At 33.8% G+C, this 26,599-nt stretch overlaps 1 protein-coding gene across 1 annotated transcript; it reads left to right on the top strand.

The window, feature by feature from the left end:
* Positions 1–21,824: 21,824 nt before the first annotated feature.
* LOC131068505 (probable N-acetyltransferase HLS1-like) lies at positions 21,825–24,828 on the top strand. The gene is made up of 3 exons (XM_059207695.1): positions 21,825–22,308; positions 22,489–22,643; positions 23,665–24,828. Exons 1-3 carry the CDS (start codon positions 22,027–22,029, stop codon positions 24,482–24,484), a joined length of 1,257 nt encoding a protein of 418 aa, XP_059063678.1. The 5' UTR covers positions 21,825–22,026; the 3' UTR covers positions 24,485–24,828.
* The last annotated feature ends 1,771 nt before the right edge of the window (positions 24,829–26,599 follow it).

The raw sequence follows: 26,599 nt of genomic DNA on the forward strand, positions 1-26,599 counted from the left end.
TCCTTTGATTAAGATTGATGAAGTAGAGGTGCCCTTGTGCTCCACTTGTTTGGATGTGCTCTTCTTGACAGATGTGGAATGCTCTCCAAATGCATAACAAGATTGGTGGATTAGGATTGGATTTGGATTATGATGGATAAGGAATGGATAGATTTGGATGAAAAAGGGATTTGTCTTGGATGAGGGATTATTTGGATATTATGAGGACATTATGTGGATATGATAGAAGAAGATAGAGGAACAAAGGGGCAGCATAAGATTAGATGAATATTCCATGTAGCGATTTGTGAGGAAATGAGACTCCAATTTATAGATTGGAGGAGGCTAATGGAGGGCCAAGATTGATTTTGGTATGGAGGGTTGAGATTGATTTGGGATGGAAGACATGGATCAAGGTGCATGGGGAGAATAAAAAGGAATATAAAATTCTTTGGGGAGAGGAAAGAGGAATTTAAAATCTCAAAATAAAGGATGCATGGGGGGATTCAAAGAAATTTGAATTTCCTTAAAAGTCTCAATGTTGATGTGACATAAGTAGAGGACAATAAAATTGGAGAATAATGATAGGCATGATTAAGGAATAATTAATTAGGCTGAGTGGGGATTAGGAAAAGTGATTTGTAGGAATCACATGATTTAAGTTAATTAATTAGAATTAATTAACTAAGAGGAATTTAGAAGACTTAATGATTTTGTTGACTTTAGAAGAATAGGGAAATAATTTATTTATTTGATAAATTAATTATTGGACTATAGTGACAAGATTGATTAAATTTGATTTAATTAACCTTAAAAAGAAGGAAATTAATACAATTAAATTGGTTAATTATGATGATAGCCTTAAATTAGTTAAACATAAATTTAATTAATTTTCAGGTGTCTACAAATTCTATTACAAATTGGAGGAATTGTGGAGAGACGATTCTTTGGCCAGTAAATTGGAGGAATGGTGGAAAGACAACTTCTTTTTTAAAGGCACATTGTGCTTTTGAATCATGAGAAAATTTTATTAAAAGCAAGCTAAAGATATGGAACAAGGAGAGCTTTAAGAATATATTCGAAGAGAAAGACCGTGTGGAAGTAAAGCTTAGTGATTTGAATGACCAAATTATCAAGATTGGGATGGTTATTGAGGAATTTAGGAAGGAAATAGAACTCAAAGAGATCTTGTCAAAATTATTGGCCAGACAGGAGTTGTTTTGGAAGGATAAGGCGAGAGAGAATTGGTTTAGACATGGTGACTCTAATTCCAATTTTTTTCATGCATCCATTAAATCAAGTAGAGTGAATAATAAGATTAACATAATTAAGAATAATATGGGTGCTTGGCGTTTAGACTCAGAATAGATTGGGAGAGATTTTGTGTGCTACTTCCAATCAATCCTTAGGAGAGTTGAGTTACTAGATTCTAACCAAAGGGATGATGTTTTAGGTTTGCTGCCAAAATTGGTTATAAATGCTAACAATAGAATGTTGTGTGAAGCTTTTCCAGAGATGAAGTGAGAAGTGTCACCTTCCAACTACATCTAGATAAGGTTCCTAGACCAGATGGCTTCCTAGCCCAATTTTATTAGCAATATTGGGGATTTATGGGAGAAGACATTTTCAGATAAGCTGAGGACATAAGGAAAGACAAGAAATTTTTCATGGATATGAACAACACGGTGATCATTCTAATTCCCAAAAAGGAAGCATGTGAATATATGGCCAATTGCAAGCATATTTCACTTTGCAATTCAATTTTTTAAAATATTTTTGAAAGCTATGGATAATAGGCTAAAAGATTGGTACCTAATATTATTTTTGAGGAGCAAAATAAATTCACTCTAGGGCAGGACATTACTGATAGTATCATCCTCACCTCTAAGATCATTCACTCCATCAAAGGTGATCGTCAATAAGGTATGGTGATTAAGTTGGATGTGAGCAAGGCGTATGATAAAGTTTCATGGAAGTTTATGTTTGTTGTTCTTCATAATTTTGGTTTTTTAGAGGATTGGATTAACATTACTCAAGCCTATATAATGTCCTTGAGATTCTCCATTGTTATGAATGGTTCATTATTCAATTTCTTTGAATAAGATAATGGACTTCATTAGGGAGATCCTATATCTCCCTTTCTATTTGTGATCATGGTATAAGCATTGAGTTGTAGATCAAAGCTAAAAGGGTTTCTAGGATTTGGAAAGGCATTTTTGTTCATGAGGGAATGGAGCAAGTCACTTATTCCCAATTTGTAGATGAAACCATCCTTTTTGGGGAGGTGTTTATCTCTAGAGAAGAAGCCATCAATGTCAGTTTGGATTTTTATTCTATAGCCTTAGGACAAATTATGAACAAGGATAAGTCAAAAATATTCTTTTTAAATACCAACAACAACTTGCAAAGGAGAATTGCTAAGGTATTTGGGTTTCGAATATCAGTCCTTCCCTCCAGGTATTTAGGAGCTTTGCTATTTGTGGGAACAAGTAGGAGTCATTATTGGGAGGAAATTTTTAGTAAATGTCAGGCCAAAGCTGCACAATGGAAGAATAAATGGTTGTCTTAGCTAGGGAGAATTATCATGATCAAAGCAGTCTTGTCTACCATTCCCATATATGTAATTTCTTGCTTTAAATTAAACAATTATGTCTCCAACAAAATTGAAAGCCTTTTAAAAACAATTGTGGTCTAGGACTAAAGAGGAGAGGAAGATACCATTAATTAAGTGGGATATGATGTGTTTGGATAAGGCTAAGGGTGGGGCCAGTTCAAGGAAACTAGAGCTCCTAAATCTTTCTTTGGGAGCCAAACTCACATGGAAAATGTTTAAATGCCCTGAGAAAATTTGGTGTAGAATCATACACTGTAAGTACCTTGATGATTATGATCCTTCTAGAATATTGATGATTGCCAACTCAGAAGGGAGATCTCCTATCTAAAGGTGTATGTGGGAAAGTAGGGGGATCATAACATATCACCTTATGTGGAAACTAGGTAATGGCCAGAAGGTGAATTTTTGGTGTGACTCGTAGAACAGTGGAAAGGCTATAGTGGATCTCCTCGAAAATCAAGAAATGATAGCATAAATGAATCCATGGTTAATGTGTTGTAGACTATGTACAGAGTGCAAGAGAGGAAGGGTTGATTATGGAATATCTTCTAGTAGAGGGCTTCAACCTAAGTCATGAGGATAGGTAGAGGATATCTCAGAACTGCATATTAGGAGGATTTCCCTTTCTGATGTTGAAGATGAAATTGTTTGGTGTGTCACTACCTCTAGAGAATATAGAATTAATTGGGCTATGAATTATAGAGAAATAGAAATGGGAGGCCATGACCTACCACATTGTGTTGGCATAATGTAGTGGATCCCCATGTTGGTTCTTTCTTATGGGTCACTTCTCATGGTATTATTTTGAAAGGAGACCGACTACACACTAATAGGATCATTAGACCTAGCATATGCCCATTGTGTAAAAATGATGAGGAATCATTAGATCATTTATCCTTTCACCTCTAAGTGTTGGGAATGGTTATTGGAGTTAGTATGTTGGAAAACTGCAAGGTGGCAAAGGCTTTTTGATTTCATTACCAGTTGGTCAATCTTGGGAAATAACTCTCTTTGGGGAAACATTTGGTTGATTGGTCCTTCTATGGTGGTGTGAAAGATATAGAAGGAAAGGAATAGAAGGGTATTCATGAAAGATTCAATTTATTTGCTACAAATTATAGAAAACTTGAAATAGGGGATATATGAAGTGGTGATGACTAGGATTCACTCCAAGAAAGTCTCCTTCTTCACAAAATGGGATGATCATATGCAATCTATATAGGGATCATTGAGAGATCTGAAAGGGATGGGGCCCAAAAAAGAAAATAGGGGGATGAAGCCTATTGGAATGTACCTAAGAATGATGGGCTAATCTCATTTTCAGTGGAGCTGCAAGAGGAAACCCAGGAGAAGTAGGAGTAGGATGAATATTTTGTGATTGTTTTGGTAAATGTTTGTGGGCTATATATGGATATATTGGAGTAGCTTTGAATAATATAACAAATATGGATCCCCTTGTGTGGGAAATAAGACTATGTGTGTCCAAAGGGCTCCAGAAGGTTGAGTTAGATGGGGATTCCTAGATTTGCATAAATGTGATCACTAAAGGCCAAATTGGGAGCTATAAGTTGAAGCAATGGATCCTAAAAATAAAGTTTTGGCTGGACCAACTTGTAGAGTACAATATATGTAATGTATACAAGGAAGTTCTTAAAGTAGTAGATTATTTGGCTAATACAGGAATAGATAGATGAGAGAAAGAAGTCATGTGTGGTTCAACTGATTTGTGGCCCCAATTAGCAGAGCTATTGGCATTGGACAAGAAGGGGGTACCTTCATCCAAGAGAGAAGGTATTGGATAAGATACTCAAAATGAGAATCCTTAGCAATATTGTTGGTCGTAGATTGTTGTAGATGGTTATTCATTTCTTTGGTACTATCTTGGGGATCTCTAATCAAGGTGAGATTGGTTATGATAATATTTGGAAGTTGTGAAGATTGTGGATAGATTAGGATATCTTAACAGGATGATGATATAGGAATATTATCCACCCACAGATCGCATGCATAGGCTTCACTTTCATAGGAATATTGTTGCAGTAATTTCTAGGAAGAAATTATCTCAATGAGAATCTTTTTCTATCTTCTTGGATTCTAGGGAAGCTTGGGTAGGATTTATTCTCTTAAACTCTCTTCTCTCCTTCTTATTGAGGAAATCAAAAGTTTGGGGTCAAATGAGAGGGGAGCCATAGGTGAGCTAGAGACAAGGGAGGAGAAATGTAGATGTCTTTGTATGATAGGAGGACTAGACATTGAAAGTGCTGGAAATGATTATGGAAGCAAGCATAGGGGGAACACCGCCATTATGGAGAAATTTTCAATGCCTTTTTATATCCAATGTTGGCAGTGGGCCAGCGTTCCTCGTGGGGATTCATGACATGGTTTAACAACCTCTTGTGGATTCTATAAGTCTAGTGGTTGTATCGAGCATTGATAGGTCGATCTTTTGGTGCAACGACAACCCTAGCTTGTATCAAGTGGTATCAGAGCTTGGTCATAGGTTTGAATCACATAGGCTGCAATGAGTGATGCTAGGAGGGGCATTGTTGGTAGTGGGCCAGCATCCCTCACCAAGATTCGTGACATGGTTTAACAACCTCTTGTGGATTCTATAAGTCTAGTGGGTGTATCAAGCATTGACAGGTCAATCTTTTGGTGCAACGATAACCCTAGCTTGTAACATCCAATTGTGCAAACCATGGGCTCGGTGGATGTGGGGTTCTAAGTTGGTAATGATTTCGTGGCCAAATATTTCTTGCCCAAAGTGGTTGATTAGATATTTAGCATTAAAATTTGTAACCTGGGATAGCCTCTCTCACATTTCTTTGGCAGTGAGATCGAAGAGGTTGGCGATTTTGAGGATCCACTTGAGGGGGGTCAAAATGAGAAGGAGATCATTCTAGTTAAATTCATCTAAAGAGAGTTATAGGAGACTGTCTAGAGGAATGAATTTGGGAGATTACAAAATTTGTTGTTTTCGGATAAATCTTCGTATTCAGCTAATGTGGCTTGAAGAATGTTGTTCTTATGTAAGGGAATTGGATATTTTTACAAGAATTTTGTATGAGGGGTTTGGGGTGGTTTTGCGAGGGTAGTTTGGTTTTCCTTTTGAGTTCAATGTGTAATGAGGAGTGGTTCTTAGTAGCTGATAGTTTTGATACTTAATGTTTAGTACAGATGCCAAGCTAATAAGATGAGAGGGGGGGGTGAATAACACAAACTTAATCTTCCATAAAAACAACAGATTCAACCTCGGTAACATATACTTCAGTAATATAACCAAAACTGCTAAACATGCAAACTCATAAGCATATAAACATCATAACACTCATAACACCAGATTTAACGTGGAAACCCAAATAGGGAAAAACCACTATGGGATTTCGGACCCACTAAGAAATATACTCTTCTAGAGTATGCTCGGTTAAAAGCAAATCCTGTTAAAGATTACAAACACATTTCTAGATGTGACCCGGTTAAGGGATTTCCCTCAGATCTGTTAGGATCTTCACCTTGTTAGAAGTGACCTTGTTAAAGGATTTCAAACACTCAATTAGAATGTCACCTTGCTAGAGGGTTTTACAAATAAGATTGTTAAGTCCACTCGGTTAAGAGATTTTCTATCACTTTACAAAATAACAATAATAAAAATCTATCTGCAACTTCACATCTAAAAATGCTAAAGTAAATTCTTTTTTGCTCAATACAATCTAGTCATAGGACTTATCTTGTCCATCTGCTGGGCTCTATACTCTGTTATTCAAAATAGGTCTTCAAGCTTTTGTGCTCGGTAATCACTATGTAGCATCCCTATGCATACACTTGCCTGCATACATTGTTTATCAACAATTCCTTGTTTATAAACAATTTGCCAACCGCTTAATCTCCTTGATCACATATCCCCTGATCAATCATAGCCAGTAGATCTTCAAACTTGACCAGGTTCAATGTATCCTTCGATCTGAAAACATTTTACCCCACCTTGGAACTTGCATACATTTCTTGGAACTTGTGCTAGGGTATTGCGGTTCAATCTGAGCTATAGATCTTCTTGCCAATTTTCCTTTGCCATAGATCCTTAACAACCTTTATACACATTGTAACAATCATTTAATCATAACCAGCTCATCAGCTTCCTTCATTAAATAATGCTTTTATTCATTCAATGCATTATGTTATTACTCGGTTGCAACTCGGTAAATACTAAACTTCACTCGGTAGACATACCGCCTTCATTAACCGATAGCGATAACCTTAGGATTTACCGACTTGGTTCTTTGCTCAGTAACATAGTATAGTATTAACCTTACAATCAATAACATATATAGGATATCAAAACTATCTAAACATCATGATCTCATCATTGTCTAACTTGCTAATAGTTGCCCATTGAATAACTTATTTCTCCCCTTATTCATCACATTCTTTATGTGTCTTTTACCAACATCTTTATACTCACTAAATCATACTTCTTAAGATATGGCAACATCCAACTGAATTAGAAAATCAATTTCTTGACATCAATGACAAAATAATTATATTAAGACAATAAACTTCCTTTAGCAATTATATCCATAATCATCAACAACCTTCTCAATATCCTAATTTAAATGCCAACAATCTCTCATTGTAATTGGAATGCCAACAATCTCCCTTTGTCTGTTATAATGCAAACAATAGCCTGTGTTTTATGTTGATCTATTGATGTACCTATGCTTCTCAGATTAATATATAGGGCTCTACCCCCATATTAAGTAGAACTTACCAAAAATAAATTTAAAAATAGGTATTTGTATCTGTAAAATATATCTATTTTGTTAAAAAAATCTAAATTCCTACCCCATCCCTCATAACAAAATAATTACCTTAGTTTGGGATTAATCTTAGGATTCCCAAACCTATTTTTCCCTAAAAATCATGGGTTGGGAGGTCTTCACTAAATTTCCTCACCTACAATCTTGATATTAATGGGTATTTTTAAAATAAAGTTATATAAATGTGAAGGGTATATCTCATAAACTATCAAGATAATAAAAATATATAATACATGCTTCATGATAGTTTTAGTATAATTTTATTAATTTTTATTACTATATATTGAAAACATTTATAACTGTGGCGTCCTAATTTGTATTCCCTTACAATTTGGTCCACATTTGGGGCCCTCACCTTAGTCTTTGTACCCCAATGCTTAATCAAGACCTAATTATGCTTGTATCATGCAAAGCAAGACTTTTTTTTGTAATGCCCACCAAAATACCATAGAGAAATTAACCATCTAATATGCAAATAGAGACAATTTAAAAAAAAAACATCATCTAATGCATCACATATAACTAGATACTCATATAGAATAAACAACCAATACAAGATATACACAACATCATCATCATAGCATAATCACAAAGCATAATGCACAAGCATAATTAAACACAATACATCAATATTTTCCCTAGGGTATCTCAACACCATTACTTTAATATATTTATTCACCACTATATCACACTGCATTTAATCATTACTCTCTATCTTTCATTTCTACAATACATAAAAGATCATTCTTTTTCTTAACTATAAAAAAGACAAGCTATCATTATCCAACTGCTATTAGTCCCCCTTTAGATTCATTTTAAGACCATCAATTCCAAATGTTCCTAATACCCATTCTCTATATAGAAATAGGCATTCAAATAATAATAGAGACATAATCATTCCAAGAGATAAATACAATAAGGAACAACATCTTTTCCTACTAGATCATATACTCAATTCCCATCAATGATCAATATCTAAGGTACATTATGAAGTACACCAATGACAACAACATCGTATCCTAATAGAAAAGTCATGATCACAACCTATTACATCCTTTTTCATTACATATGAATATAAGATCTCACTACATCAAGATACATGGTTCTTTAAATACAAATTCCAAACAAATCATATTACACCAATCTGCTACAAGAATCCATCCATAAGATGAAGAGATAAGGAATCCACATCCATGCACAAGCATCCAATGAAGAAAATCTCAATGGAAGAAGGCATCAAACCACCTGACCATGTGGAAGAAAAGGAACCACCCCCCATGCTAGGAAATGATACAAGGTCCTACACACACTCTAGACCTAGCCTGCACCTAACAACCAAAGAGACTTCCAACGATGCAATCACCACAACTAAATAGAAACCACATATACCATAGGCCAAATCACATCACAAGGCTAAAACAAAAAACCATAAAACCTCCAGAGGCTAACCAACGTCAAGGCATGAGGAACTAGGATCTACATGTAGTGAAGAGTGTCATCACATGTTATCACCAACAATAAAGAATATCCTAGAACTCAGTTCCAATATCCGTAATAAACATGTGTAACTGTCTCAACCTTTGAGTAAATAAAGGGAGTTCAGTTTATCCGGTTACCAGATCTTCCCATACCTCATCCTAGGACTATACAAGTAATCCAGGCCATGAGAGGGGTACCACAATATCAATTATTATCTTGTCTTATTAAGATGGAATACTACTACCCATCCCACCTAATATTTATTTAATAGATTATCACTTGATTAGCAACAATAAACCTCCAACGATCTATCCAAAGGTCTAGACCCAGCTCCTATCACATGGAATCTTTGCAGTCCATTCCTCATGACCTTGGCAGACTCATGGAAGTCCACTCTCCCTAATCATGCTCCTAAGCCTTAGGGTAACATCACATACAAATACAAGATCAAGGGCTCACAAAGTATAACTCGGATATCCAAGGTTTTCCAGCCACATAAGGAACATCAACAATGCATAACAATTCCATTGACACAGCCACATAGGCAACATAAATCACATAGCATCACAAATGACAAATATATCAAAAAGCCCAAAATACTACAACAAGGTATCTCTCATCTTGTGTAACACAATATAATAAAAATATCCAATTCCAAACAATATTGTAGTCTCACCAAAGGACATTCAGACATCACAAACAAAGCCTCTGGATTGTCAAAACATCGAATTAGAAAAACCAATAAATGACACAGAATGCCCAAACCTAACTCAGATGACCAAAATAACAGTCTAGCATTTTTGTAGATTGAAACAATGCCTTTATAGATAAGAATAATGCATCCAAATATCAATACAATGCTTCTTCTATGCAAATTAGCGTATATGCCAACTCAGTTAGTGCTTCTAACAACCAATTTAGCACCTATGTGCATTTTTGCAGCACATCCAATACTGACAATAGTGCATTCACACAAAAATATAGTGCATATACCTCAAATAATAGTGCATACAAGCAAAACAATAGTGCTTCCACTAGAATAGCACATTCACACAATGATTTAGTGCTTTCGAAGTAAAACTCAAAAATGCAAAAGAATAAAGATTATGATCATGGCTTGCAAATTGATAAGATACCAAAACATACTGAAATCAACCTAGATATGAACGCATTGACATAAGTGAAAAAAGAAACACAATAAGGATAACAAAAAATATGCCAATGCTCAAACATCATATAATGACTCAGGCATACTCCCGACCAAACTTAAGGAAGGTTTATCATAAAGGACAACAATGAAACTCCTCCAGTTGTGAAACATCAATTGACACATTAAAATCACTCACAAATCAATATCCATACTCCCAAAATTGCATAGCCAAGAGAACTAGGAACAAACACAACAACACACAGAAAATACTGGAGCATTCACCAAAAGGCATTCACAACAATATTCCAGAAACAAATGTCAAAGCTATAGGCCCAATATAAAATATTTATTAATCCATATTATTAATCTTTCTACAATATTGCTTTCCTAGCCCACAAACAATCTTTTACAGACATTGCGCATACAATCTTCCAAAAAAATCAAAATGCAAAAAGAGAAGAACATCCAACCTAGAATTTGAAGAGAAGGTCTATAAAAACATGAGGAAGAGCAATCCAACCAAGATCCAGCCAAGCCAAGCTCCTAAACAAAAATAAAAAACCTTCAATTGTAGAAAATTCCCTAGAAGGCCAACCCTCGACAAAGCTCAGGAAGCCAATTAAATAGAAAATCAAACCAAAACTATGCAAATACGTCTGTCAATCAAAATAAACTATAAAAATATATTTCATACCAACCCTCTCAAATGTCAAGGTAAGAATATAAAATATTCTTTAATTAACTTACCCCAATATACTCAACCAATAGTAAAATTGGGTAGGTAGACAATATAATATTTAATTAACCCAAATGTGTAAAGAAAGAAATAATAATATAAATAACCAATCATAAAATGAAACATGGGAAGAATAAAATATAAAAGTCCAATAATAAAATAACCAAGGGTAATATAGATGAATACCCAAATTAAATATTAAAACCCCAACTATATAAATGAATAATAAATCCAAAAGGCTAAATTAATAAAATAAATAAACATTAAATTAAAAAATATATATATCCCAAATAACATTAAATCAATAAATTAAAGATTAATTAAAATAATATTAATCCACAACAATAAATTACTCAATAATATTTAAATATCAAAACCAAACATTATTTTAATTTTAACATTAATAAACTATATGAACCAATATTAATTAATTAAATAATCAAATACTCACAATGCCACAAGACAACCCAACAAAGGGATGAATATCACACCTCAAGACTCTAATCACCAACTCAAGCCACGACACTAATTGACCAGGATACCAACTTAAGCCTAGAGTGTGTAGAGAGAACCCATGTCATCTCCGATCAACTTGTCATTGGGATGAAGGCAGGATGATACCTATGAGACCAGGTGGAGTTGATGTCTAGTACCTACAATCCTACAACCACCAATATCCACGAAACAACATATACAATAACATATATCATACATGATCAGGCAAGTGAGACAAAATCAAAACATCATATCATGCTCACAATGAGTGATATGACATCATCTCTACCATAAATACAATAGTAAGAAACTTGTGATAATCATAGCATCAACTCATCTCATATAAGCATGAAATGGGGTTAGTGCTATTAAAAATCCATCATAACCTCATAAGCAATATGATCCATCGATAGATAACGAGTGCATTTAAATCATTAGGTATAAATCCATCCATCATAATAATCAAGGATATGCCACCATCCACATAGATCATCATATATCAAATGCCCATATAAAATGTCTAGCATCATCAATAAGGATCTAAGACAGGAGTAGAGTCATAAATATCAATCAAAACATCATGAAAGAGTCTAAATAAGTCTATCAATGCAAAATCAAAAGATAAATCAAGGAGGGGCACTACATTTTAACCCTACACCTTGCATGGCCCTTTGGTCCTGTTCTTAAAATGGGGTAGGACTAGGGTATTGGCATCATGGCCCTCATTGGGACCAGGGCATGGCACCTTGGTCCTCCCAAATAGGACCCCAATTTGGCCCCTCACAACGGTCATACTGAGTTGGAGGGAATGTGATCTCCATGTCGACCCTTGTCAGAAAATTAAGATATTTTCCAATAGGCAAGTATATAAGGAGGCCTACCCCTCTCATTTCATCATCACAGGAGAATCATAAGGTTTTCAGTCAATCCATATTCAAGCAATCTATTATTCAAGCATTGAAGCATTCATCATCAAGTATTTCTAGAGATCTTCAAGGCTGCATATTCTTCATTAATTCATTGTCAAGAAACATTACATCAATCATATTCAAGCATGTGCGTGTGATTAGGGTTTTGTCATGTTAATTCCATTTCATACAACATATGTGGTTATATTCAAGAAGCAAAGCATCATTATCAGTCATTGCAGATTTGAGGTATATATTTCCATCATTTATTTCAATATTTGCAACATTTCATTCAAGGTTAATTCTTAAACTGAGGTTTGACATAGGCAAACGCCTATTTCCAACCCTTTTCTCCTTCTTTCTATGTAGGAAATAGGTATGAAGCTATGATATTTAGAATAAGCATTATTTACAATGACAAATTGATCCCCCATTGGAGTGTGAAAGGTTCAGAGGACCAAGGTGATGGGCACCATGATCTAGACATTTTAGGAGCTCCTTCAGGGATCAAATCTGAATCTTCTTATATTTCTTAGATCAAGGTGTGTGGCTCAATCAGATGACTATAGATTTCTAGGTCTATGTTCTTACCTTCATTTTCAACACTTTACCCTAATTTCAGCAATTCAACCTATAAAAGAAGTTAAACAAATTCATCCCTTTAATCCAATTAGTTTTTAGTCATTAACCTTACTGGTTTGTGACTAAATCTATTATATTGAACCCCTCTTTTGAATGTAAAGGTCCCTAAGTAAAAATTAGTGGTTTTACTACATCTTGTGGTGGAAACCCTAATTTTTCACCCCTTTTACTTTTGGTGAACCTAACTCCTCACACCTTTAATTCTGATTTATGTTCTTAGATCTGAGTGTTTATGCAATTTAAAATTCAAATTTACATTTACAAGTTTAATTTCCAATTGAATTTAAAAAATTTAGAGGTTAATTTCACAAAAACCCTAATTTTTAATTCTAAAATTGAGCTTGTGGATTGTTTAAATTGGATTAATTGTTTTGCTACAAGATTTCTAGATAAGATTGTGTAATAGTTTTTGCATCAATGTATTGGATCACACTCCATGATCCATCATCAGGATGAAAGAGAGTTGAGGAACATGAAAATTGAAATTGGATTAATTGTTTCAGATCTAATTTAGAAACATTTCATAATTCAAATTCAAATGCATAGATCTCATTTTAAACAAATTATATAAATTTAGAGGTTTAAATCATAAAAAACCTAATTTATTTTGAATAATTTGGTTTGTGGGTTGCATTTATTTTTCAAATTCACAAATCAAATCTCTCAATTAATTGGTTAATCTTGATCACTTTTACAAAATTTTGCATTGTTTAATCATAATTTTCATATTTGAAATTCAAAATTTCCCTCCTTTTTTCAATTTTCCATTCATTTATTTAGTAAACATTACTTTGTTACATGACATGTGAGTTTTTTGTTTGATCATAAGAGCATATGGAGTTCACATCTTATTTTTCTAGTTCAATTTCAAGTTACATTAAAGATGTTCATGTTGTTCCCTTAAATGCATATGATGATAACTTCTCCCTTTCATTCATAGCTATGATCTACCCTCTCCTAGAATTTGTCCTACCAATGAGGGTACAATGGTGCAAGAAGAGAATATGAACACTTCTTTCAAATTTTTCCCCCCTAAAGAGTGAGTTGTGGGGAATGATGCTCATCCTTCTCCTAAAATGTACCTCCCCAATAAGGATTATTTGGTGCAAGAGGATAATATTGTAGCTACCTTTCCTAGAAATGACATACATTCTTTTCATGATATTCCCCCTAGAGATGAAGCATTGATTACATATGATAGTCCTTTTTCTAATGTTGGTCTTAATCACAAAGATGCCTTAGAGAAAGAGGATGATCCTATTTCCCATCATTATAATGTTTCCAACACCCTCTCTCCTAAAAATGAAGAGCCTAGCAAAGATCAAATAAATTCCATTCATATTGTTACGAACCCTAAGATTGTTCTTAGTTATCATGTCGTGCCTTACATATATAATAATGAAGTGTTTAATTGGGAAACTGCCAAAAATATTTGAATTGAAGTACAATATGCTTTGTTAGTTTCTACAATCCTCTCTCCAATTCAAACAAATACACCATCTCCTACTAAAGAATTTCCTTAAGTGGAACTCTTGAAAGATGACTAGGGGTCATTATATTTCACACCTTTTTGTAGAAAATCTAAGATGACTGAATTTGATACTCAAAATTTTTATCCTAGCACATGTCTAGAAATTGATTAGGTCTTTAAGAGTGAACCCTCTCTTGATCCTACACATGGATACAATGGGCAAGTTTTAGGGTGTGCACAACAAAGTCTTGAAAGACATGAGAAATCACACTTTTCTAATGAAAAGTTGGGCCTCCAACCTCTTCCTTTGTCAACATCCCCTCTTTCATTGTTTAGTGAATCCACATCTTCTCATTCCAATATGGTATTATAAAAAGATAATATTTTGTCTGATCTTCTTCAAGCCAATTTAATCTCTCTTCTTTGGCCTAAAAGAAGAAGGAAATATAGACAACATGTTGAAATTTTTTATTTTTACAAGTATCATCAAATTCATGGTCATTCTACTAATGAGTGTCAAGCTTTGAAAACAAAAATATAACATTAATATTGTTTTAGGGATCATAAAAGTAACATGTGACAATGAATGACATATTTCTTATTATCATTTCAAATAACATTCAAGTTCCTATTATGTTGCTCCTCACTATGTGACATTGTTAGCCTACCTAGTGGGGGATCATTGTCATTCATTGTGGTAGAATTTCAGGTGTAATCATACTTAGTGAGCAACATAATAGTCTATTTATTTTTGTCTCTATGCTTATGGGGTAAGAATATTATCTTTCCTCTTTCCAAGGTTTCACTATTTCCTTTATGGATTGCATTCTTCATAACTTGATGTCCTTTCTTAGATATAATTATCCTTCAAGTGAAAACATGTGTTTTCCCTGGTTAGGAACTATTCTTTGTTTGAAACGACACATCTCTTATGCATACTCTCTCCTTAGGGAATGTATGATCCTTCATTCTAATTCTTCCTTGTCCTCTTGCTTGGTGGGAAAGGATGGCATTTTCCTTCCTCTCTCTCCTTTTTAAATATTACTTCATATGTTTTATTGTATTCTTCATAACATGATGTCCTTTCTTTCATAGAGTTATCCTTCATGCGAGTACATGCGTTTTCCTTGGTTAGCACATATTCTTTGTTTCAAACAATGCGTCTCTTATGAATAATCTTTCTTTGGAAGTTGTGTAATTCTTCTCATTTTACTTACACTTAAGGGGAAATGATTTCTCTATCCTATCCTTTATAAGGATCTAATTTTCCTTTGTTGAGTGGTGTTTTCTTATGATTAGATGTCATTCCTTGTGTGAAGTTGTTGTTTTCTCAAGGGTTCTCTCTTATGCAAGAGGTGTATGTCCTTGGCTACAACCTCTTTTTCACTTGGCAATGTACATTATCATTAACTTACCCTTCAAATTGGGTCAAAAGTGTGTCATCCTTCATCAATAATCTCTTTCACCTAGAAATAGGAGGAAGGTATGAATTCTTGTTCCCCTTCCTTTATTTTGGTAGAAGATGTTATGTTTGTTCAAGAAAATCCTCTTGGAGGTAGATGTCTTTAGAGAAAAGATCTATTCTCCTCCAAGGATCATGTTTGCACTTGTTGCAACATATCTCTTTTTCAATTATCTTATCCTTTCTTGAAGAGTATTCCCTCTTTGGATTGGATTTATGAACATTGTTTCCTAAAGTATATCTCCTTAGTGTTGAAGGTTAGGTATCATTGCCTCTAAGCTTCCTTAAGACATCAACATAAGGCTATGTTGACATCTTAATGGGGGGCACCCATATTGCACCCTTTGTATCATATTGTACCATATCTTTGCATGTCTTAAACGTGGTGTTCATCTTAGAAACCAAATAAAACAAACTCTTATACAAGATACTTCACACTTGAACTTAGATGCAACATTGATATATGTCTTGAGAGGGGTTACACATCATCGAAACTAGAGAAAACAAAATATTACATGGGATGTCCTCAAAACCAGACATGTATCTATCTTAAATAGGGTTACACGTTCTCAAAACCAGAGCAAACAAACTATTAAGAGAGATGTTCTCGAAACCACACATTCACCCCTATGCATTTTCATTTATATTACATGTCTTAAACAGGTTGATGCACGCTCAAAACCAAAAGAAACAAACTCTTATATGGGGTGTTATATACATGAAACCAGACACCACTTGCACACACACACCTAGAAAAAAACATCTAGGGGCAAGTATATACAAATGTAAAGGGGGTGGAAAATTAGGGTTTCCACCACAAGATGTATTAAAACCACTAATTTTTACTTAGGGACCTTTACATTCAAAAGAGGGGTTTAATCCAATAGATTTAGTCACAAACCCGTAAGGATAAGGAATGAATATTAATTGGATTAAATGGATGAATTTGTTTAACCTCTTTTGTAAGTTGAATTGCTGAAATTAGGGTAAAGTGTTGAAAATGAAGGTAAAAACAAAGACCCAACAAGCTACAGTCATCAAATTGAGTCACGCGCTTGGATTTGAGAGCTATAAGTAGACTCAGATTTGATCCCCAAAGGAGCTCCTAAAATTTTAGGACCGTGGTGCACATCACCTTGGCCCTTCAAATGTTTTGCACTCCAATGGGGGATCAATTCATCACTATAAATAATGCTTATTTTGAAGATCACAACTATGTACCTATTTCCTACACATAGAAAGAAGAGGGAAAGGGTTGGAAATAGGGGTTCTCCTAAGTCAAACCTCGGTTTAGGAATTATTCTTGAATGAAATATTATAAATATTGAAATAAATGATGGAAATATATACCTCAGATCTATAATGGCTAATAATGATGCTTTGCTTCTTGAATGTAACCACATATCTTGTATAAAATAGCATGAACATGACAAAACCCTAATCACACACACATTCTTGCATATGAATGATAAAATGTTGCTCAACAATGAATAAATGAAGAATATGCAACCTTGAAGATCTCTAGAAATACTTGATGATGAATGCTTCAATGATTGAATGATAGATTGCTTGAATACAGATTGACTGGATGCCTTATGATTCTGTTGTGATGATGAAATGAGAGGGTAGACCTCCTTATAAACTTGCTTATTGGGAAAAAATCTTAATTTTTTGACAAGGGCCGACATGGAGATCACATTCCCTCCAACTCATTATGACCATTGTGAGGGGCCAAATTGAGGTCCTTTTTGGGAGGACCAAGGCACCATGGCCTAGTCCCATAAAGGACCATGGCACCACACCCTGGTCCTACCCCAGTTTAGGACCAAGACCAAAGGGCCATGCAAGGTGTAGGGTGAAAGTAAGGCTAACTTTGCATGATAAAAGCATAATTAGGTCTTAATTAAGCATTGGGGTACAAACACTAAGGTGAGGGCCCCAAATGTGGTCCTAATTGTAAGGGAGTACAATTTAGGATGCTACAATAACTTTCAAACCATTAGTATTGAATGCAGTTCTCATAGTGCAGAGAGAAGTCTCGTTTTCTATGTGCAGAGGTTTGTCTCTTTTCTAGGTTGTTGGTTGCTCTTCTTTTTGTGGGAGGCATTTCATTTCTTCCTTGCTTGAGCATCTAGTCTCCATTTCTTGTGGAGTTGTTTTTTTTGGTGGTCGTTATTTTTGGTTATGGGTTCTCTTAGGTTTTGTGGAGATGTCCAACCTTGTGTGGCTGGATGGAGCTTTGTGGTTTTAAGATTTCAATTTTCATTTGTGGGCTCATGATGCTCTGTCTCTGGTCCTCCTCAATGATTCTACTATTGAGGTGGTGTTTTCTCCTATAGAGGTGGAGAACCTTCTTTTGAATGTGGCTAGGGCTTGTATTTCTTTTATTCTTTATTCCTCTTTCATTGATCCTATTGAGGTGGAGGCGTCTCTTATTGAGGTGGAGATTGACTTTGTGGGAGAGGTTGGAAGCTGCATTAAGGGGGCTTGTGTTGTAGTGTTGGTGGTCTTTGGTTGCATTGATGGTGTTGATGCCTCTAATATTTTTCTCTATAATTTTTTTCCTATGGAGGTGGAGACTAAGGTGGAGTTCAAGGTTTTGGTGTTCGATCGGGTCATGTTTCTTTACTGGATTAAGGTTATGAGAGCCTTTTCAAAACCCATTCTTCTAGTGATTTTAGTATGTAATATATTTATGTTACTAGGAGTGAAGGTTATGGGAGCCTTGTTAAAACCTATTGTTAAGGTTAGGGGAGCCTAGAAAAACCCTTTTCTCATGATTGTTTGAGTAGTTTATGTTGTTGGCTTCAACATTTTTCTTTTATAGGTGGTTCTTTAATACTTAGTATTTGTTGGTAGGTTGTTGGCTATTGGTTGTGTGTATTGTACCTTGTTGCAACGTTCTATAAGTGGGTTCTGGATCCCCAAAAAATATAAGGGTTTTGGGTCCCTTAAAAACTTTTTGTATGGGGTTTTGGGTCCCTTCGAAACCTATTTGATCCTTAATCAAAAACTTTCAAACCATTTATCATTTTCCAAACCTAAAAGATGTGTCAAACCTTAGCCTACATTAGATATTTACCTTTTTAAAATTTGAATTTGATAATCTTTTATGAAGTTGCATTAGTAAAAATATTTTTAAATTTATTATTAAAAGATTAAAATTTCATAACTAATTGTTTTTTATTAAGCAAAAATGTGAACTAATTGTTTACTTGCATAATGTAGCAAAAATGTCATCACATCTGCATGTGCCCTTTTACTCTTTCTTTTAAAAATTTTAGTAGTGTCTCATTGAAGTTTCTATTTTTTACTAGATTAATTTTATGGTATGTTAAAAAGGCAGTTCCTAAATACATTTAATTTCTTACAACTCTTTTTACTAATTTTTGCAAATTTGTTTAGATAACTAATTCAAAATTGTACCTAAAGTTATTATCTATTTTTTAATATTTACATTACCACTTAAGGGTACTATTTCAACTATAGCAATATTACATTCACCAGGCATCCACTTTTATTGAGTACTATAAAAATAATTTTATTTATTTTGCCAAGTTTTGATTTATTGTAACTCACATGTCTGCTAAAGTGGAGGTAAAATATATTTAAAAATGCATAATTCACACGCTTCTCCTTGTTTTGCTCTCAACTTTCTCCCTATTTACAAAAAAACATAATCTAGATAAAATTTGACCCTCCTAGAATATAAAAACTCCTCATAGATATTTGAACATTACCCTTAGACTAAATGCATCTAATCCCATCCACATTCACATTTGCATGTCACCTAACACAATAACATGATACGCTAAGGGCCCATGCACACAACCTCACTTTTTCTTTTGTAAACATCTATATTTTTCTCTAAACCTCAACCATAATCCATGCCTTAAAGTTAGCTTATCCCTAAGAATACTATTTTCAGAAAATTGACTAAAAATACAAAAGATATTGCATCACTCTAAGTTAACACCTACACACCTTTCCTTTTTGAGACCACCTTGGGCATATTCCATAACTGTTGCATAACCACCCACTCTGTTAATAATACCTTCATACATTAGCACCCTAGGATCACATATATATCTATTTTCAAACATTTATGCTAAAACATTCTTCAAGACACTTGATGATGGAAAGATCCTAAATATACCAAAGGCATCCTCCTTTCTTCATTTTTCAAACTTGATAAGTATTGCCACAATGAAAATAGGTGTTGACTACTACTAGTTTTAATATTAGAAAGTAACGTACAATATTTGTGACACTACTATTATTCTTTAGATAACATCACATCTGTGTCAGTGGATTCTTCAAATGATTCTTTAAACACTATAATGTCATTTTGACATTGCTAATATATTTTTAGAAATTATTGCAAGTTTTTAGAAAATATCAATTGTGGCACTTTCACAACCTTTCAATTATTCAAATTATCATCATGTCATATTCCCAACTTTACGCCACTCAAGTACAAGCTTTGAATAAGCTATGATTTCTCTCTCTATGTTCTTTCCAACTTTCTTATAAGCTTAGCATAAACTTATGCAACCTAAACGTCAAATTCTATTTATTTAATTAAGTTTAAAAATAAATTACTATTATTAGAGTCCAAAAAGATTTGTTAAGTAGGTAAATACACTTCTAGTAGATAGACTAACACTTTTAATTTAGAATTTTTTATTTTCACTTATTAAGATATGATCTTGATTTTATCACAAGCATGCAATTATGAAGTGTATTCTTGCATCCACTACTTTCAAACAAAGTAGATATTATTGTGCTGTATGCATTGGGAATGATAATGAAGATAACACTTGCCTAATATAATAGATATCAAGTAATATTATTTACTCAATTTGTTCACCACTCTAAAGAAAAGCATCATTCTAGTGGGGTTTCTTTTAGAATCTATTGTTATAAGAATAATCTTTTCTATTGGAAAAGAATAAAAAATATTGTGCAGTTTGACATTTCTTTGGGACCATTGGCAATTACATGATAAACAACAATAGTAAAATATTTTAAAGACATTATCATTGATTTGAGCACAAACATATGGTTATGAAGTGTATTGTTGTCTCCATTATTTTAGACCAATTAAGTTGTCATTTTTGTGCCATATGAATTAATAAAGACAATGAAGAAACACTTACCTAATAATTGATATTGAAAAATATTATTTATATAAATGTGACTAGCACACTAAAGTAAAGCACCATCTTAATACACTTCTTTTTAAAATCTATCATGAAAAACTTTCTTTTCTCCATTCTTGTCCAATTTGACAGTTTTTTAAAAACCCTAATAAACAACAATAAAATACTAAAGACATGATCATTGATTACTATAAAGTCTTTTGTTGCCTCTATTACTTTAAACCAAGTGAGTTTGGTATTTTTGTACTATATTCATTAACAAATAATACTGAAGAATCAGTAACCTAACAATAGGCATTAGAAAACATTATTCTCTTGAATGTGCTTAGCACTCTGAACCAAAGCATCATTCATGGCAGTGGGATTCTTTCAGATGGGTTTCTCTCACAGAATCTATTGTTTTAAGAATATAACTTTTTCTCTCCCTCCCTCCCTCCCTCAGTTGGGAATAAATAAGATAAAAGTGTGACAGAAGATACAAGTGTGGATAAAATCATCGCCTTAAAGTGATTGTCCTGTACCATCAAACAAGGATAATTATATTGCCCAAAACACAACATGATCGATTCTCATTGGCATTAGGGCTAAAAAACAACTGGTAAGATTATCTATTGCCCCAAAATATCATGAGAAGGACATGACATGAAATCAGTCACACTAAACGAAGATTTGTCGCACCCCAGCAAAGAGTATAGTACTGTAAAAAGAGTCTAGTACAGTAACGTCCTTGTGACGTCCTGTGCCCAATAATAGCAGTTTGTAGGCCAATGAAGAATTGCCGACCAAGTCTCTCACACGTGCATGCCATCACATCACATCCCAACTTTCTCACTCCACAACCCCTCCAAATCACATTACACAAGAAAACACAAACCGCCGCCTCGATCAGTTGTTGGGTTTCAACAGTTGAGTTTAAAAAAGGCAGAAAAAAATTGCAAAAGAAACAGAAACATGGATAAAGCTGAAGTGGGTCAGCTGGCTGTTATATAAAGACGTTCATGTATCACGAAATGCATGAGGAAGGGAGGGGGGGATTCATTGAGTAGTTTGGGTTGTTTCGGGGTAGTTCAACAAGTTGTTTTTTGTATTTTGTTTTGTTGGTTGGTGTGTATGTATGTGGATGCAATCTGAAACAACACAGAGCCCTGCAAGGACAATTTTTACAGCTGTAAGAGATATAAGAAGGGCCCAAGGGAAGAAGAAAGAAGTAATGGCTGACATGGAGGTCCACAACAAATTGTGTATCAGAGAATTTGATACAGAGAAAGATGTTGAACGAGTAGAGGAGCTGGAAATGAGGTGTGAAGTAGGGTCGAGTACAAGTGTTTCTCTCTATACAGATCTCATGGGCGACCCCATCTGTAGGATCCGCCATTCTCCAGCTTATACAATGCTGGTTGGTACTCTCTTATGATACATATAATCATTTTTTTTTGCATAGGCTTTAAGTTTTTCATTGGTTGTTTATATGTATAGAGATTTTTAGTGCAGTAGGGCTGTTTATTTTCAGTACCCATTGAATAGTTCAGAGAGATTTTATTGGATCAGCTTCCTGAGATTTAAGTGGGTTCATTAGGTTGCAGAATATGGGCCGGATAGAGAAATGGTGGGGATTATCAGGGGCTCCATTAAAACAGTTGTGTGTGGGATCAATAATCAGGAGCTTCAACAGATTCCATTGTACACCAAGGCGGCTTATATTCTTGGCCTGAGAGTCTCGCCAACCCACAGGTATTCTTTCTAAATCTATTCAATACGATTTTCTTTGTTTGGGTCATTTAAAATAAGAAAAATCTATACATAGCTACATGTTCTTGAGCTTTATTAGCATTGATTAATAGATACAAATCTATTAAAGATATTAAGTTTCTATTTTCTTTTTTTTTAGCTTGTTGTTCTTGGAGTATGGAATATGATCTGAAATGTTGACACAAACAATACATGCAGTCAAATCTAGAAGCTTTCAATAATCTAGAAAAATCTATTCCAAAACTACATGTTCTTGAACTTTATTAACATTGCTTAATAGTTAAATATGAGTTTTCTTGTAATTGTTTAGCATGGTTGATGTTTAAGTAATTGTTCTACAGCTTATTTTCTCTTCTCTTTTTTTAATGATAGATCATAGAGTATGATAGGAAAATGTTGACATGAAAAATACACAACAGTCAAATCCAGAAGCTTCCAATATTCAAAAAAAATCTACACAAAGTTTTATGTTTTAAAAAAAAATTATTAGCATTTTCTTAAAAATTAAAATATGAGCTTTCAGAAACTATAACAATCAGAATACCGATTTTATGAACCATGGTTGTTTGATTCCTGAAAGAAAAATATGCTTCAGAGGAATTGCAAATGTCGTTTATCAGCTCAAAAAGAGATATTCTCTTTTACAATGAAATGCCTTCTCTCATGAAAGTTATAGATTACACACACATTGATTAGTCCTTTTTCTGAGCACTTTCCTCTTTCTGAAAATGGACTCTTGAATGCAATCAAATGTTGATTCAAAAATTTATATACAATTTAATACATAATATAAAACGTTGATTCAAAAATTTATACACAATTTAACAGTACATAACATAGCATCCAATGATTTGTTTTCTTCTTTACAAACTTGCTTTCGTTGCTCTGCACTTTAGAACTTTGGATCAATCAAGTTCTCTGCCATATCTAATTGTCCCAAAGCTCAGACAGTACAGAGGAATCCATTTTACTCAATTCTCAATGTTTTATTTTCTGTTTGTAGGCGTAAAGGAATTGGGCTGCGGTTGGTACAAGAGATAGAAAAGTGGTTCAAGGCAAATGGGGCAGAGTACGCTTACATGGCTACTGAGAAGGACAACAATGCATGCATCAAGCTTTTTGTGGAGAAATGCAGCTTTACCAAATTCAGAACCCCAGCTATGTTGGTCCACCCTGTACAATCCCACTCTAAGCACATATCTTCCTCAGTAAAGATCCTCAAACTGGGTATGAAAGAAGCAGAGGCTCTATACAGAAGATGCATGGGAACTTCTGAGTTTTTCCCACAGGACATAGACACCATACTGCAAAACAAGCTAAGTTTAGGGACATGGGTGGCCTTTCCCAGAACTGAAGAGTGGCCTAGGGCAACTTCTTGGGCTGTGCTAAGCGTGTGGAGCAGCAATGATTTGTTCAAAATGCAAGTAAAAGGAGTGTGTAAGACAAAGCGTATGTATGCTGCAGCTACTCGGTTGCTTGACAAGGCCTTCCCTTGGTTGAATGTCCCATCCATTCCAGATGTTTTCAGGCCCTTTGGAATCCATTTCCTTTATGGGTTGCACGGAGAGGGGCCCAAGTGTGGAAAACTTATGAGCTGTCTATGGTGGTTTACACACAATTTGGCTAGGGAAAAGAAGGGGTGCAGATTCCTTGCCACTGAAGTGGGTGCTCGTGATCCCCTTATGTCTTGGATTCCTTACAGAGATTTGTTTTCTTGTCCAGAGGATCTCTGGTGCATTAAGAAACTCAGTTCTTCTGGCCAAGAGGATTGGAGCATGTCTGCACCGGGTCTTAGACTGTTTGTTGACCCGAGAGAGTTCTGAGCTACAGTGAAAGGAAGGGCTATGGAGCACCATGAGACAAAGAGAATAGATTTTGTTATTTGTATTCCTTATGTAAATAGTGAGGGCCATGCTTATGCTTCCCTTACAAGTAGTGATATTCCACAATATCCTTTCTGTTTTCTTGTGGGCTATGTTTATAGACTCAGCTAGAGCAACTGTAGAGGAAAAGTAATTTGTTCTAGTACAAGCTAAATGGTATTAGCTCAAGCAGTTGGTTTAAGTGGTAGATGCTGTGTCTATATCATTTTTGTTCATCGTATCTTAAAATCCAACAAAATCAATGTAAAGTAGTTTATATATATATCAATGTGAAATTTAGTTTATATTTGTCAATTATAATGGATGTATTATTATTTGAATGATGAGTGGTTGTTTTAATAGGTTTATAATTTTATTAAAAATTTTGACTTTATCGTATGAAATATTATGAGTTCTAATTGAAGCCTATAATTGATTAATAATAGTTTTTTAACTTAAAATGGAAGGACATGTTTAGGAAAGTGATTAGTATTCTAATTAACAACATAAATCTTTCTAAGAAAATAATACTAATTATTAACACAAGTTATTTCGGTTAAATTTAATTAACATGCATCTCATACTTTCTTTTTACTATATCTTATTCTATAGTTTGACATTTCTTTAGGACCATGATAATTTCATGATAAAGGATAATGATTAAAGACATGAACATTGGTGTTAGAAAAAATGTATAATTATAGATTTTACTATTGTCTTCTTCATCATTTTAGACTAAAAAAATGACATTTTTGTACTATATACATTAATAAAACAATTAAGAAAAATATTGATTTTATTATATCAAATTTTATATGTTCTAATTGAAGTTATATTTTGATTAATAATAGCTTTTTTTATTCTAGTTCATAGCTTCAGTAAAACGTGATTACCAACAAAAAAAAAAGCTTTTTTATTGAAAATGAAATGTGTGTGCTTATGAAAGTAGTTAGCATTTTAATTAATTACATAAATCTTTTATAGAAAAAGAATGCAAATTATTAACAAAAAACTATTTCATTTGAATCTAATTAGCATGCATCTCATGCATCTCATACTTTCTTTTTATTATATCTTATTGTGTAGTTTGGCATTTCTTTTAAGATGACGATAATTACTTGACAAACAATAATGATGAAAGACATGAACATTGATTTTAGAAAAAATATATAATTATAGACTTTACTATTTCCTCCATCATTTTGGACTAAATAAATTGACATTTTTGTGCTATATGCATTAATAATGATAACAAAGAAACACTTGTCTAACAATTTCAATATTAAGAAATAACATTTATGAGAATTTATTCAATTCAGCAAAGCTGTTTCATTTTGTGTATGTGCGCGCACGCGCGCCAGAGAGAGAGAGATTATTATGCGGATGATTAGTAGTTGGTTTAATGAATTTATATACTTTTACATTTATCAATTATAATGGTTGTATTGTTATTTGGATGATGAATGGTTGCTTTAATGAGCTTAAGGTTGTATGAAAACATTGATTTCATCATATCAAATTGTATATGTTTTAATTGATGTCTATGTTTTGATTAATAATAATTTTTTTTAAATTAAAAATGAAAGGATGTGTTTAGGAAACTAATTAGTATTCTAATTAACAACATAAATCTTTTTTAGAAAAAGAATTCTAGTTGTTAACACAAATTATTTAATTTTGATTTAATTAGCATACATCTCATACTTTCCTTTTACTATATCTTATTGTGTAGTTTGACATTTCTTTTAAGATCGTGATAAGTACATGATAAACAATAATGATGAAAGACATGAATATTGGTTTTAGAAAAATATAAAATTATAGAGTTTACCATTGCATCCATCACTTTAGATTAAATAAATTGACATTTTTGTGCTATATACATTAATAATGATAACGGAGAAACACTTGTCTAACAATTTCAATATTAAGAAATAAGGTTTCCATGAATTTATTCAATTCTCTGAAGAAAAGCATCATTGTGTGTGTGTGTGTGTGTGTGTGTGTGTGTGTGAGAGAGAGAGAGAGAGAGAGAGAGAGAGAGAGAGAGAGAGAGAGAGAGAGAGAGAGAGAGAG

The sequence above is a fragment of the Cryptomeria japonica genome, chromosome 7 (genome assembly GCF_030272615.1).
Source record: "Cryptomeria japonica chromosome 7, Sugi_1.0, whole genome shotgun sequence".
Taxonomy (NCBI): domain Eukaryota; kingdom Viridiplantae; phylum Streptophyta; class Pinopsida; order Cupressales; family Cupressaceae; genus Cryptomeria; species Cryptomeria japonica.

Coding starts and splice junctions, on each gene's coding strand:
- LOC131068505 (XM_059207695.1), top strand. CDS start 22,027: ATGTGGATGCAATCTGAAACAACACAGAGCCCTGCAAGGACAATTTTT. Junction 22,309..22,488: donor CTCCAGCTTATACAATGCTG/GTTGGTACTCTC, acceptor TGGGTTCATTAG/GTTGCAGAATATGGGCCGGA. Junction 22,644..23,664: donor AGAGTCTCGCCAACCCACAG/GTATTCTTTCTA, acceptor TTCTGTTTGTAG/GCGTAAAGGAATTGGGCTGC.